The sequence below is a fragment of the Gasterosteus aculeatus genome, chromosome 18 (assembly GCF_964276395.1).
Source record: "Gasterosteus aculeatus chromosome 18, fGasAcu3.hap1.1, whole genome shotgun sequence".
Lineage (NCBI taxonomy): Eukaryota > Metazoa > Chordata > Actinopteri > Perciformes > Gasterosteidae > Gasterosteus > Gasterosteus aculeatus.
Genome location: NC_135706.1, coordinates 7,384,555 through 7,397,029, shown reverse-complemented (window position 1 = coordinate 7,397,029; position 12,475 = coordinate 7,384,555). Strand labels below are relative to the sequence as shown.

General features: G+C 41.5%; 2 protein-coding genes across 3 annotated transcripts; both read right to left on the bottom strand.

The window, feature by feature from the left end:
- Nucleotides 1-274: 274 nt before the first annotated feature.
- emc7b (ER membrane protein complex subunit 7b) lies at nucleotides 275-3,341 on the bottom strand. Its single transcript, XM_040161344.2, has 5 exons — nucleotides 2,926-3,341; nucleotides 2,003-2,122; nucleotides 1,737-1,875; nucleotides 1,568-1,648; nucleotides 275-1,064 (listed from the first exon to the last, which is right to left on the bottom strand). The coding sequence occupies exons 1-5, from the start codon at nucleotides 3,162-3,164 to the stop codon at nucleotides 915-917; spliced, it is 729 nt and encodes a 242-aa protein (XP_040017278.1). The 5' UTR covers nucleotides 3,165-3,341; the 3' UTR covers nucleotides 275-914.
- A 599-nt stretch (nucleotides 3,342-3,940) lies between these two features.
- Nucleotides 3,941-8,980, bottom strand: katnbl1 (katanin p80 subunit B-like 1). 2 transcript variants are annotated; one of them, XM_040161202.2, is made up of 10 exons: nucleotides 8,320-8,980; nucleotides 7,638-7,766; nucleotides 7,454-7,491; nucleotides 6,981-7,263; nucleotides 6,755-6,870; nucleotides 6,608-6,658; nucleotides 6,110-6,199; nucleotides 5,821-5,925; nucleotides 5,609-5,702; nucleotides 3,941-4,526 (listed from the first exon to the last, which is right to left on the bottom strand). In XM_040161202.2, the coding sequence occupies exons 2-10, from the start codon at nucleotides 7,644-7,646 to the stop codon at nucleotides 4,494-4,496; spliced, it is 819 nt and encodes a 272-aa protein (XP_040017136.1). In that variant the 5' UTR covers nucleotides 7,647-7,766; nucleotides 8,320-8,980; the 3' UTR covers nucleotides 3,941-4,493. The 2 variants fall into 2 exon arrangements, with proteins under 2 accessions (XP_040017136.1, XP_040017137.1); XM_040161203.2 differs by having other exon boundaries at nucleotides 7,638-7,763; nucleotides 8,320-8,573.
- Between the last annotated feature and the right edge of the window lie 3,495 nt (nucleotides 8,981-12,475).

Below are 12,475 nucleotides of genomic sequence, written 5' to 3'. Positions count from 1 at the left end.
TTTGAAGTGTAGTTTAGCATCCATTTCTGCAAATAGATTTCACTCAGTTGGGATGGGGAGTCATCTCTTGACGTCTTAGCTCAGTTGCAATTATGATTACAACAGTCTATCTCAACCGATTCATCGCCATGACAACACTTACAGCTATTGAAACCTCCGGAAATACCTGGAAACTGGAGTTGGTATTGTTTGTGAAATATAATAACAGAAGTAATTGGTCTTTTTATTGGTCATCAGCGACTAACTTATAATGTAGTGAGAACAAACACATTACTTTATTATGGACTTTACCATCCGCTTTATTAAAAGTGAAGTTACACTGTAGAGATCTTGAAGCAACCACGCAGCTCCTTCTTTTGAACTGCCACTTATTACCCTTGTAACTTACAATCAATGAATCCTGGTCATAAAGGAGGTTATACAATGATTAAAAATTGAGTAGACCATTCAAATAAATAAAAACAAAATTGTTATATACACCATTTCAATTTATTCATCTAGGCTTTTAAATAAGAATTTATCAGTTTTAAAATTCAATTAATCTTCATTCACAGTAATTACTGAAATTGAAAAAAAAAATCACTTTATATAATTTCTCTTTAAGGTAGTGGAATTAGCAGCAGTGGGAAAATGCACTCCAGAGGATTAGCACAGAATAGATGGATAAGTAGAAGAGCCACAGGTAGGAAGCAAAGAGCAAATGAAAGATAACAGCTTTTACAGGGTTTAGGAAATTTCTATCAGTGCAGTAAGAACGTTTCTAATAGCATATTAGAAAGCAAGCTGAGCTTTTTCAAACATCTGATAATGAAATCTGTACAATAGACCCAGGGGAAAGAAATTACACTTAAAAACTCGTGCTTCTATGGCATATCTCAGGCTTCCTTCGGCAGACTGAAGGGACATGTATAGTACTACCTCCTCTTCACGGCTGGCCGGGTGCCCTTGCTGCTGCTGCCTGCTTTGCTGGAGCCTTTGGAGCCGGAGAAGAGCTTGGTCATGAGCTCAGACACGTCGGGAAGCTCTGGGTTTGGGTTCAGCATGTTCATGGACTGCTCCATTTCCTGTAGAGAAAACCGTTGTAGATGAAGTTACACAGACTGATTAAATCCTCAAAAAATAATGTAGTTTCCCTTCGTTAAGAAACATGTTTACATATCAGGTTGAGGCCGGAATAGGGCATTATGAATAGTGTTCTTTTCACTACTGGAATTAAAAATTCTATTCTGCCATTAACTTGCATGATCTAGTCACAATCAATACATCATTAGCCTGATCAAAATGCATAGTGGAAGAAAATAAATGTCTTAGTTGTTATTTCAGATTCTGTTCCCAACCTCTAACAATTGTCTTTTAGTGAAATTGTTTGATCCAGAGAAGCTGTTATTTCCTGTGACTGCACATTATCATGGCCAGAACTCACTAGTTAAGAGAAAATTGGACAGCCCTGTTGTGAATAAAACTAATCTTAACCAGCCACAGAATTGGACCCGATTCAACAGCATGCAATACGGTTCAGAGATGCACAATAGTTTTGACACACTTAAGGCTATAATGGATTGTTTACCTTTCTCATCTCTGGGTCATTTGTGTTCACCACCTTGGGCAGTAGAACAATGATCAGCAGGGGAAGAACCATCATCATGACCTGCGGGGGCACCAAGACAATGCTTGAACGAAAGAACCCGGAAGTAGAAGCCCCCACCCCAGTTTTATGTTAATCACAATTTTTTTACCATTGGGTTCATCAGAAAATCTGTCCAGCCCCAGGTCTCTCTCTTCATGAAGTAGGTGTGGGGGCCATTGGCCCTGATTTGCAGAGGATATGGCTGGCGAATTACTTCAGAAGTCTTGATGTAGTTCACAAGACGTGCCCTGCGAGATGACACATGGTTACCAGTGGGTTAGAGATGCCTCTAAAAACAGTATGCTGAAAACTATGCAACGCTAACCAATGACAGACATTTGAGTAGGCCTTTTTGTTCTCCCAGAATAGTCTTACCTCATTTTGCCCTTGGATGTGATATCAACACGTACTGGCTCAAATCTATAATTTGGGGTGACAACTTCCACGACGTAGGATCCTGAGGGAACGTCATTCACAGCAAAACTTCCATCAGTTCTGTAACAAGAAAATTAGTTGAACAACAAAGTTAGTTTGGCATGTTTTGGGAGAAATGTTACTTTGACGTCATTGACATTGTCCTATGTGGAGCTATTGAATTGGATTGCATCATGTTGTGAAGTGGGTGTTTTGTATGATAATTTGTACATGAGAAACTAGCTCCTGATACATTCATCTTTTTGGGAGGAATTGTCAAACAACTCTAGTGGCATACATCTACACCGTTAAACCATTAGGTTTGTGTCAGCTGTTTGTTAACAACGTGGTAGATAAACAAAACCTTTTAACGGCAACATTTAAGGGACATCTCACTAATTAGGAAGAGGCCTTATGTCGATTTGTGCTTATTTCCGGTAGATCCATCCGGATAACGTTACAAACACGCAGTCAGGTGTGTTGTGAGAGGTCCTTTGTTTTAATACACCAGAGTACGAACTTTATGAGAGTGCGTTCAGAGGGCAACAACATCTGACGCGTCTCTTGTGGCGAAGGTTTGTTTTAGTAACCATGAGAGCGAGAGGCCTGGCTGAGCGCATAATACAACTTAATTAAAGGAAGTGACTGGTATCTAACTGGTTACTATTGAAATAACGCTGTTGCTGCCAAGGTTGGCAGCAGTTACATTCGCAGTTATTGACCTGTACATTAGTCGGGACACGTCGAAGGGCCGACAGCAGCTGCCGTGAGGCGAGCAATCAGCGGCAGGTCAGGGGACCGTTTAGGCTAGCTGGCCGTGCTAATGCTAGGTATCCTCGCTAACAGGCAACAAGCTAGCGGGCACAACTGCCGCCGTTTCTTACCTCACAAATCCCACGTACTCTTCACTTTCCACGAGGATTCTTGCCGTGGAGACCCAGTCTTGTGTTTTAACCCCCGGAACTATCGCCCTTCCCTCTATTTTGAACCGATCTCCATTCGGCTGGTAGGATAACGTTACCCCCGCGCCAGGCCCGGTTTCGATGTCAGTGAAACACCACGCGACGACGACCGCAGCCTGCACAAAAACCCACAGCAGCGGTGTTCTTTCCCTAAAACGCATGTCGTCTGTACTTATTAGGCTGATATTAGGTCTAAATTGATGTCCGTCAATGTGTAGTCGAAAGCAGTTTGGAGAAGAAGCGGAAGACTTGGTACATCAGCTGTGGCTGCGGAGAATGACGTCACATTCATTTAAAAAAAGCTTTATTGTTCAAATCGACAATGACATTTAGTCGCAGGCTGATTATTTACTTGATCATCAGGTGATGTACATTACGAGCCCAAATTCAAATTTAGGATGTTAGTTTGTGGCAAATGGTGTGATTTCGTCATGTGATCTCTCGCTCTAATATTTTCTAGTATTCCTTGAAAGGCTGCACTTAAAAATAATCTTAACTCTTAATGTTACATCTAAAAATGCATCGACATAACGGAATATTATTAAAATGTTATACTCTTATGCTTCAATCTGCCTTTAGTTGTCCTTTACTACTATAATACTTTATTCTTCAGTTATTGAAAGGATAAAGACTTTGGTTTTCCAAACGGAAAATGGAAACTAATTTTATAACTAAGTTATATAAAAAAACAAGAAGGGAACCATCACAACCAGGGCCTATTTAGATGGCCAAACTGGAAAAACTAGTTTGGCCTATTTGACAGCGCTTAAAATAGATTAGAATGGAGTAGGAATGTTTACCTACACACAAGTTAATTTGTAAGCATTAATGTACCCGTTTTATATACACACACAAATTTATAAAACCATTTGTATATATAAACACACATATATATATATATACACACATACAACAGCCACAATATAAAGGAATAAAATGATTTTTATCAAATTTATTTAAAAGAAGATTAAAAGAATCATTTGTTTTTACATTATACAGTTCAATGTCATACGAAGGGGCAAAGTGAAAACACAAGTTCTAATAACTTAAGACTGTTGCAGATTCAAGTTTATGATTCCAGAGAACCCAGGCGCAAAACACATTAAAACAGCCAAGCATTCATTACTTCCACAAGTGCATTTGCATACCATGGCAAAGAGTGACGCAGTGAGAGACAAAGAGTTTGGCACTTCATAAAGCGACGTTACACTGAGTCTCATGGAGGTCCTCTAGATATGCTCCTTCACAAGGTCCACTTCAATGTGAAGCAGTCATCTGCAGTGTGGTTTTTTTGTGTGGGGAAAAGCTCTCGCTCAGCTCCTCCCTAAGAGTCTCCCGCTCTAACTGAGGGAGTCGTCTCAACTGTCAAGTTCTGTCCCAGTGAAGGGTTGCGTTGAAGTTGTCCATTTCTCTGGCCTCATTATCAGTTCAAAACATAGCCAGGATCGGGCAGTAGTGGTCACATCCTCGGGGAGCTACGATGACAACCGTCAGGGCAGCTGCGATAGATAAGACTCGATGGTCTGCAACACGAAGTGGAGAAAACACATAAGTCTTGCAAGTGAAACAGTACTCTACACTCACAATAAACTGGGCTTTGTTTTGCATTTTATTCACTGCTACAACTAGTCGAGTGTTCCGACATTACAAACATCCCAACATACTGGTTTACTTATTTATAAAACCATGAATATTAAAAAAAGGAGAGGTTGATTTGGCTTTCTGCAACTTATTACTTCAAACACACCATCAGGTATCTTTCACAAACGTTGAATGAAATGGCAGAAGGGAGCGGGATGTATAGATGGAAACAAACGAATCACAAAACAAAGTCATCTCATACAAATGCTTATGCGAGCCAGCTTATGATTCGCCATAGAGAGTTTAGAGGTTGGGAGTGGTTGACGGTGTCCGCCCAAAATCAACAGAGGGTGAAAAAAACAAACAAAGGCGCACTAGTGAGACAATGTTCATCTGAAAACATTGACAAACTTGGCCAATAAAAAAAAGGAAAACTAATTGTGTGCTTAGGTTAATAAAAATGAAAATGAAACAGAAGCAGCACAAATATTAATACCACACATATGAAAGAGATGCATTACCAGCACATTGTACTTTAATTTACTCAACAACTGTTGGATTGTTGAATAATGATACATTTAGTGAGTCAAATCGGAATCTGCAACGTCACCGGTGGCATTTCTGTCACATAAATATTGTCCTACAAGGCTTTTCACTGGGCGGTACACAGAAAGCAGCTTATCTTTTAGGTGCATTGGGGGCCTTTAGAGGGTGATCAATGTACAATGACTGAAAATAGTAAGATATATTTGTATCTTTTACAGCTAAAGATCATATTCAATCCATCGCCCTTTTAGTTGGCCGCCACAGGGTCAGTGTGCTCCCTTTGTCATAAAATCTGTCACCAGTGTTTCATCCTGAACCGAAGAATATTTCATCCGTTTTCCCAACCATGAACAGTAGAAACTTGTGTGTAACATAATGACATAGCAGATGTATCATTAGGTCCCAAGAAAGCAAAGTATTCAGTAAATTGTTGGTATGAAGTTGTTTGTACAAGTGCCACCATCACATAACCTCTCACCTTTGCCAGTTCTCCCGTAGATCCTGGAACCCCACATAACCGGGCCCCTTCCTTCCACAAGTCCTTCAGCCTCAGCTTCATGACTTCAAGATTCCTGCAAAAACACATACAACAAACATTTTATATAGAATCTAATGAAAACCTTGGAAAATGAGGTCCAGGTTTTAACTTATGGACATTGGTGGTATGGTATTTAAGCATTCACCGCCCACCTGTCTTCTGAACAACTGTCCCGCAGTCTTTTCTCATTCTTAGAAAGTTCTGGCCACCATTTCCTAATGACGGATTGAACCCAGTGTAAACCAACCATAATGTTCCTGTGAAAATAAGACAGATGGTAAATCAAACCATATCTGTAATATCTGACAAAGATATGCCATTCATCAGTTCTCACATCAATTAAAATAATAGTTATTACTCTCACGGCTGAAACCTCTTGAATTTATGCTGAATTGTCATCAAGACTAAACCACTACACTATTTTTACTTGGTGACACTTACTCTTCATATTGACTGGCGAGAATTGCTTTCACAAGGGGCACGAGGTCAACGCAGCAGCCAAGTGACAAACATGGTGCTTCGGTTTGCAGGCTGACAAAAAAAAAATGGGATCAGATTGAGTGTAATGTAAACAGGCAGGGGGGAAAAAAGACTTCAATAATCCCAGCTGTTGAATTCAGTCAAATTAACAAACAGCAAACACAAAAAATGTGGAACATTTAAAAGAGGCCATTAGGAATTTTATTTGAACTAAAAGGTTTTGCAACTTCATGCTCAATTTGGCCCGTGATACTAGAGTTTCTTCATATGATGAATTGTATACGCATGTATTATTTATGTTTTTAAGAACAGTAGGACGTAAGAACGTTTTGTACACTATCTTGAGTTGGGCAAAAACAAAAATGATTAGTTGCAGCTATAAAGAGGAGCTTTAAATGAATTACAGGTGCGGCTGAATCATTTAACAATGAATATGTGAAACACCCAAATGAGACTCACTTATTTGTTAAGACGGGTAAGCAGTCAAGCAGCACCCCTGTGTCTTCAATTCTGTAAAACCAACAAACGGTTGAAGATGAAGCATGTTATGCGATTGAGGAATTTACACAAACTACAGGACGGCAGTATTAGCGCTCGCTGATTTACCTTATTAGGTAGGCCACTAATTCACTGGCATTTTTTCGCCACAATGTTTGGGCCACTTTTAGTCGCAGGTTCCTCCCGAACAGGACGCGAGTCATGGCTTCGTGGTCCTTTGAGAGCTACATGTAAAGACAAGCAATGCACGAGGGGGGGAATTAAGTCTGCCTCCCCCAAAAAACAATTGGTTCCATTACTTTTTTTATAGAACAGAGCATCCGTTAGAACCCACCTCGGTGAAGTCTTTGTACTTGGAGCCGGCCCCTGCCATCTTGGAGGCCTCTGCAGAGTTCACAGGGAGCCCGCGGTTGTCATTGTAGTGCGTGCGACGTACATCATCGGTGCACGTCAGCTCATTTTCTTTGTTGGCCATGCCAGGTTTAGGGACACGGCCTACATCGGATGTTCTGCGGTGCAGCTTTAAGCCCACCTCCACCAATGGACCACCCTTCCTCTTGCAAGATGACAATCGCTTTGTCTTGGCGGGGCTCTGTACTCCGTAGTGGACTTGAAATCTGCCAAGAGCGAGGTTATCATGGACCAGAGGCTAAGCTGTCACAGTTTAGAAAAGCATTGAATGAATAGCCACACACATGGTGATAATGGTTAAGGAAAGGTGCCTTAATGATCCCGTGGCTGAGAGGGAAGATCTGTGGTACTCAGAGCGAATGGGTGACCGTAAACAGATGTGGATCAGAGACTCACCTTTCTTTATCTAATTCTTCCTTATTTATAATATCCACCTAAAACGAAAGGATAGGGGATGAAGCCACTACTACAATATCTACTTCTACAACACCACTGAACTGTACTTTACAGGCACAAGGATTTAAGAAACAATCAGTTATCTAAAACAATAAGACTGTTGGTGGAGCTCACGTCTCCGTACCTCCTTCATGTTCTTTTCAGGAGAATAACGCAGGCAGGATAGCAGAAAGCCATATGGATTTATTCTGGTTGATCTTCAAGACTTCTCGTTGCCAGACATGCTCACCAGCTACCACAGTCCGAGACACTGCTGGATAAACAATCGCGGGAAACAAAAGGGAAAACTCTGGTTAGTTGTTTAGTGGCAATGACATCGAACAGGTCGTCTTCCCTTAGTCAACACATGACACGCAGCGGTGTGTTTAAGAAGAAGAAAAAAAGACTAAAAAGTAGCCGTTCAAATCGGTTAATTTAGCATAAGAACAACGCTACATCTTAGTTATGAAGGCGTTGGCCGCTGCGAAACGTCCCAAACATTAACTTGTTCATTAAAGGTGAAACAGGTTTAGTCTCTGGCAACAAATTGGACTAGCGAAAAAGTAAGCAAAGCATTTCGTAAACGTCCATTCGCGTGAAGTTAGCGTGTGCCCGTTGCTAGTTAGCCTACAACTTGTAGTTAGCTTTAGCTGTTAGCCTTTAGCTCAACTATCAAAAGATACACGGCAGACTATGAAAGTAACCAGCTGGGCCGCTGCTAAGCTAACAGCTAGCTGGCAGGTTAGCCTTCCAACTCAGGGAACATATGGCTTCATACCCCGTAGTTTCCTTTCACCGTCTAAACATGGAGGGGTGTTTCTACTAACCTGTTCATTTGCTGAAGACGCATTGGGTCTCATCGGGTGTGTAAATCCAAAACGTGGACAGCTGGTTGAACTCAAACTAGGTCTTGTCTCTGTGTGGGAGCCGCTAGCGTTTCAGAGGAGTACCGTTCAAACGAATACACCGCCGGTGTGCGGGGATCGGGGGATGGATTTTGGCAAAGAGAAGAAACACATTTAAATCCAAGTGCGCCCTGGCGCCCTCCGGCGGCGGTGTGGCTGTAGTGCAGGCAGGCCTGCTGCGTTTTAGTTATCCGGTAACGTTTTAGAGAAGAAGTGTTCACAGTGTTTATACCACAATGTGAAAACCTTCCGCTACAAGTAAAAGTCCTGCATTCAAAAGCGCATTTACGAATAGATAATTCCTACTGTGTTGAGTCCACCAATTGGTCTTTTGGTCACAGTACAGCACCCTTTGCAATGTCACTTAAAAAGGATAAAACATGGAGCCATGGCAACAAGGGGTCTTCAGGATGGTATTTTGGCAATACCAAAACGAGCAAAATCAGGTTGTTCAAGGTAATTAAATACAGAATTTAGGGATGTAATACTTTGATGTCCACAAACACGGCAATCATAAAAAACTATTTTCCATCCCTACAATCCATCCCCCATGCCGGGGCCCCGAAGAGCCCATCGCTGCTGTGGGATGTGCAGGTGTTCGTCATATCGTGCCCCTGTGTCCTTCAAAGTGGGGTTTATGTGACATTTAGGAGTCTCCAAGGCATATGTTAGAAATTACAGAGAGCATCATTCTGCTTTGAAATAAATTAGCATACAGATGTTTTAGCTTGACATTGAGGCAGATTTAATTATCCTGATTGAGTAATGCAATTCCAGTTCAACGTCAGCGTAGACTTCGACTCTCTTCTTTATAGGGAGAATACAAATATTTATGTTTTCTTCTTCCATGAACTAGAAGCAAATTCTTGATTGAAAACGTATTTTATTCCGTTTGAGATGTATTATTAATATATTTCTACAGGTTTTAAAATGTTTTACAAAAATAAAACACTTACTGCAACAACTGAACTGAGAATAGTGTCAGACAACTACTGAATATGTTATTGTAATACATATTTACACTTTGCTGTCTGTTTCATTAATTGAAACTAATCATCAGATTAGATCACAAAAGAAAATTGAGAAGGCACAGATGGTGTGCATTTTAGTCATCCGGGCTTTTTTGTAAATATATATCTTCATAAAAAATTAACATTAAACGCTAAATCTGCATTTCTCAGACAAAAGCAACCACCCACAAAGTCAGTAAGAGTATTAGGAGATTTACATTAGCGAGGTAGGATTAATATGATGCGGTTTCCTGCAGATGAAAACCTTCAGTGTTCAAAAGTAAAGCTGGAATTATTCTGAGATGAAAAGAAAATTCTCTTCATATTCCTAGGTTAAGTCTCTCGTAGCAGGATGAGCTTATTGCTAAGAAGCAGCATGACTTGGAGTGAAAGATGAATGAAACTGTTGGGGGAAAAACCTAATAAATCAAATCCAGTCCACGAGCCGTCCAACTTTCAGGGGATCTGGCATGAGAATCTCTCTCTCTTTGGTGATACAACCTGCTCCACACCGCCCTGGTTTGGGACCTTTTGTATCAACAAAAAAAAGTCTTCATTTATCCAGCGAAACATCTCTGAGATGGATCGACACGAAGTTTGATACAGACATGTGGCTACTCGACGATGAGTCCTTTTACTTTGCGACAACGACCTGTGACTTTGAATGAAATGTCTCAGCGGCTACTGGATTTACTGACATTTACCCCTCAGGATACATCGTAATAACTTGGCACATCTCTTTTCATTGAGAACAAACATTTGTGTAAAATTAGGATTTTACACAGATCATTAGCTGTACGAATACAATCTTTTTAATGTATTCAAGTCAATTGTCTAACACTTTTGTGTATTTTATTAATAAGTAACACCTCATCAACCATTAAGGCTGTTAACTCCCTGCTTTGAGTTTCCTGCAGGTCAAAGTCCTGCCTGCATTCACCCAGATCTTTACTTATGAAGTCAACAGGGCTTCAATGGCTGTGAAACAGTGTGGAATCCGTTAACTAGTTGAAGCAAAGACCTCCTTCCCTCGGCACCAGAAAAAAACGTGACAAAAATAATCTGCTACTTTCTTTTATCAAGAGAAGGGGAGGACGCGGTACTGAAGACCAATCAACTTCGCTCCCTAATCTGTCCTTTCCTGCCCCCCTTTCTATAGAAGCCCTCAGATCAGGGAGTGAAAACGCTCTGCCCTGTTGCCCTTGAATTTACTTGTAGCCACTCGAGCTTAATGTGGGTAATTGTGTTGACATTATGTAAGACTGTTTGAAGAGGTGCTTCGCACACAGCATCTGTGTTCTCTGAGCTGCTCTCTGCCACCATGAACGATTCTAGCTCCTCGTCCACAGGCCGCAAACCAAATAAAATCAAAGTGATTGCGAAAATGTCGAGGAGGGAGAGGTGGCAGCAATTTGAGTATTCCTCTCGTAAGATTGATTCAGGGACACACGCCCAGGATTTGTTGAACCAAGCTACTCATACTTCCAGATGTGCAATTCACTTGGGAATCTTCTAATAATCCCCTTGACCAATCTCAGTTTAGCCTATATAGTAGTTCACATTTCATTCCTTTAAAATGTATTTTGTACCTGTTGTCACCACCCAGGACCAGCATGAGACATTGTTGAGTGATTTAAATACTGTGACATCTACCAGGAATCAGTGATATGGCTGACTGTAAAATAACATCCAATCAGGGAATTGTTGAGATTGAGATTTTATCTTTTTCAACATTACCCCATGATTGTTTTTTTTTTCAATCGTTTCATAGAGAAACCCTATACATGCATTGAAACATCCATATCTAGGCCCCAAAGTACAGGTTGTGTGTTTATTTCCCGCCATAAGACCGGCTTGTTATCGAGCCTTTCTGGATCGGTTGTCTGCCCAGTTTGTTTACAATTTGAGGCCGAAGTCCTGATTAATTTGAGCCGCTAGTCAATCGGTGAGGCGGTTTTGGATGAGTGGCAAATTTCGTTGCCCTAAGTCAGGACATACGGATCTGCAGGTAGGTGGCCCTTTACAGCAAACAGATGCCGCGGGTATGAACTCAGACGTCCTTTCAGGGCTCACTGCAACACTAGATGGCAGTGTGTGTCTGCAGCTGCTGGTCCTTCGGCTGGACGTCTAGACAGCCGGGTTTGCTGCCGTTGGGTTGTCTGCCTGGGATGGTCTTTATTACTTCGCAGGGCAGCCGAAGTCTCGTCTCCCCATGAAGCCACAAAGACTTAGGCAAAGAAAATCAAGAAAAGCGTGTGTGAAGAGTGAACGACACAGCCCTACCCGGCCTGACTCTTTTCTACGTAACCCTGATCTGAAAGAGGGAGCTGTGGGCTTTATGGTTAATAAAGTCAACGCTAATGCACAAATCGAAAGTGCTCAGTTTCGATTGAACCTCATTCATCAGCCAAGAATGACGGTGACAACGGTCGCAACAGGTCGAACAAAGCTAACAGGAGTGAAGGTCTCAGAAGATAGTCGAATAGCCAGGGAAGCCCCCCACAGCCCTCTCACATTGGTTTCTGTAAATATCCATTTTTGGCCAGCTGTGCCGAGGTGAGAAATAAGCCAGTTTGGGCTTATCTTCCAATCCCTGGTACTCAAATTCTTGACAGTTGCCGCTTTGCATGCGAACAACCGAGTGCAACACGTATAATTTTTCCAATAGGTATACCTGCACTTTTCAGTAAGAAGCCATTAGTCAGGAATGTGGGAAAGGTGCTTGAGGACATGGATGTATCTCATGATAATTTACAACTAGGCAAAATTCTCAGTGATTGAATAAGATCAACATCAAAACTCAACATGGGAACAACTCGTGACAAGTGATAACTCAGAGAGCCCAACCTCCGTCACACCATCACACCCTGACCTTAACCCTGATTTTCAGCTGCCGCTTCACGTTTGACATTTGACTCGGCTGTCATTCAAGTGTCTTTAACTTTCGTTACACATTTTTAGGGAGCCGCTATACATGCTTATTATTCCATACTAACACGTGTCCCTTTGAGGAGTTGCCTAAGCGCTACCGGGGAGTCTATCCAACGCCTACATTAGTCACTATAATC

What these genes read in the sequence shown, in the direction of transcription:
- emc7b (XM_040161344.2), bottom strand. Translation starts at nt 3,164, where the DNA reads ATGCGTTTTAGGGAAAGAACACCGCTGCTGTGGGTTTTTGTGCAGGCT. An exon ending in ACATCCAAGGGCAAAATGAG is followed by an intron (nt 1,876 to 2,002) that starts GTAAGACTATTC and finishes GTCATCTCGCAG; the next exon opens with GGCACGTCTTGTGAACTACA. An exon ending in ATGACCCAGAGATGAGAAAG is followed by an intron (nt 1,065 to 1,567) that starts GTAAACAATCCA and finishes TTTTCTCTACAG; the next exon opens with GAAATGGAGCAGTCCATGAA.
- katnbl1 (XM_040161202.2), bottom strand. An exon ending in GACAGTTGTTCAGAAGACAG is followed by an intron (nt 5,703 to 5,820) that starts GTGGGCGGTGAA and finishes GTGTTTTTGCAG; the next exon opens with GAATCTTGAAGTCATGAAGC. An exon ending in CTACGGGAGAACTGGCAAAG is followed by an intron (nt 4,527 to 5,608) that starts GTGAGAGGTTAT and finishes TTCGTGTTGCAG; the next exon opens with ACCATCGAGTCTTATCTATC.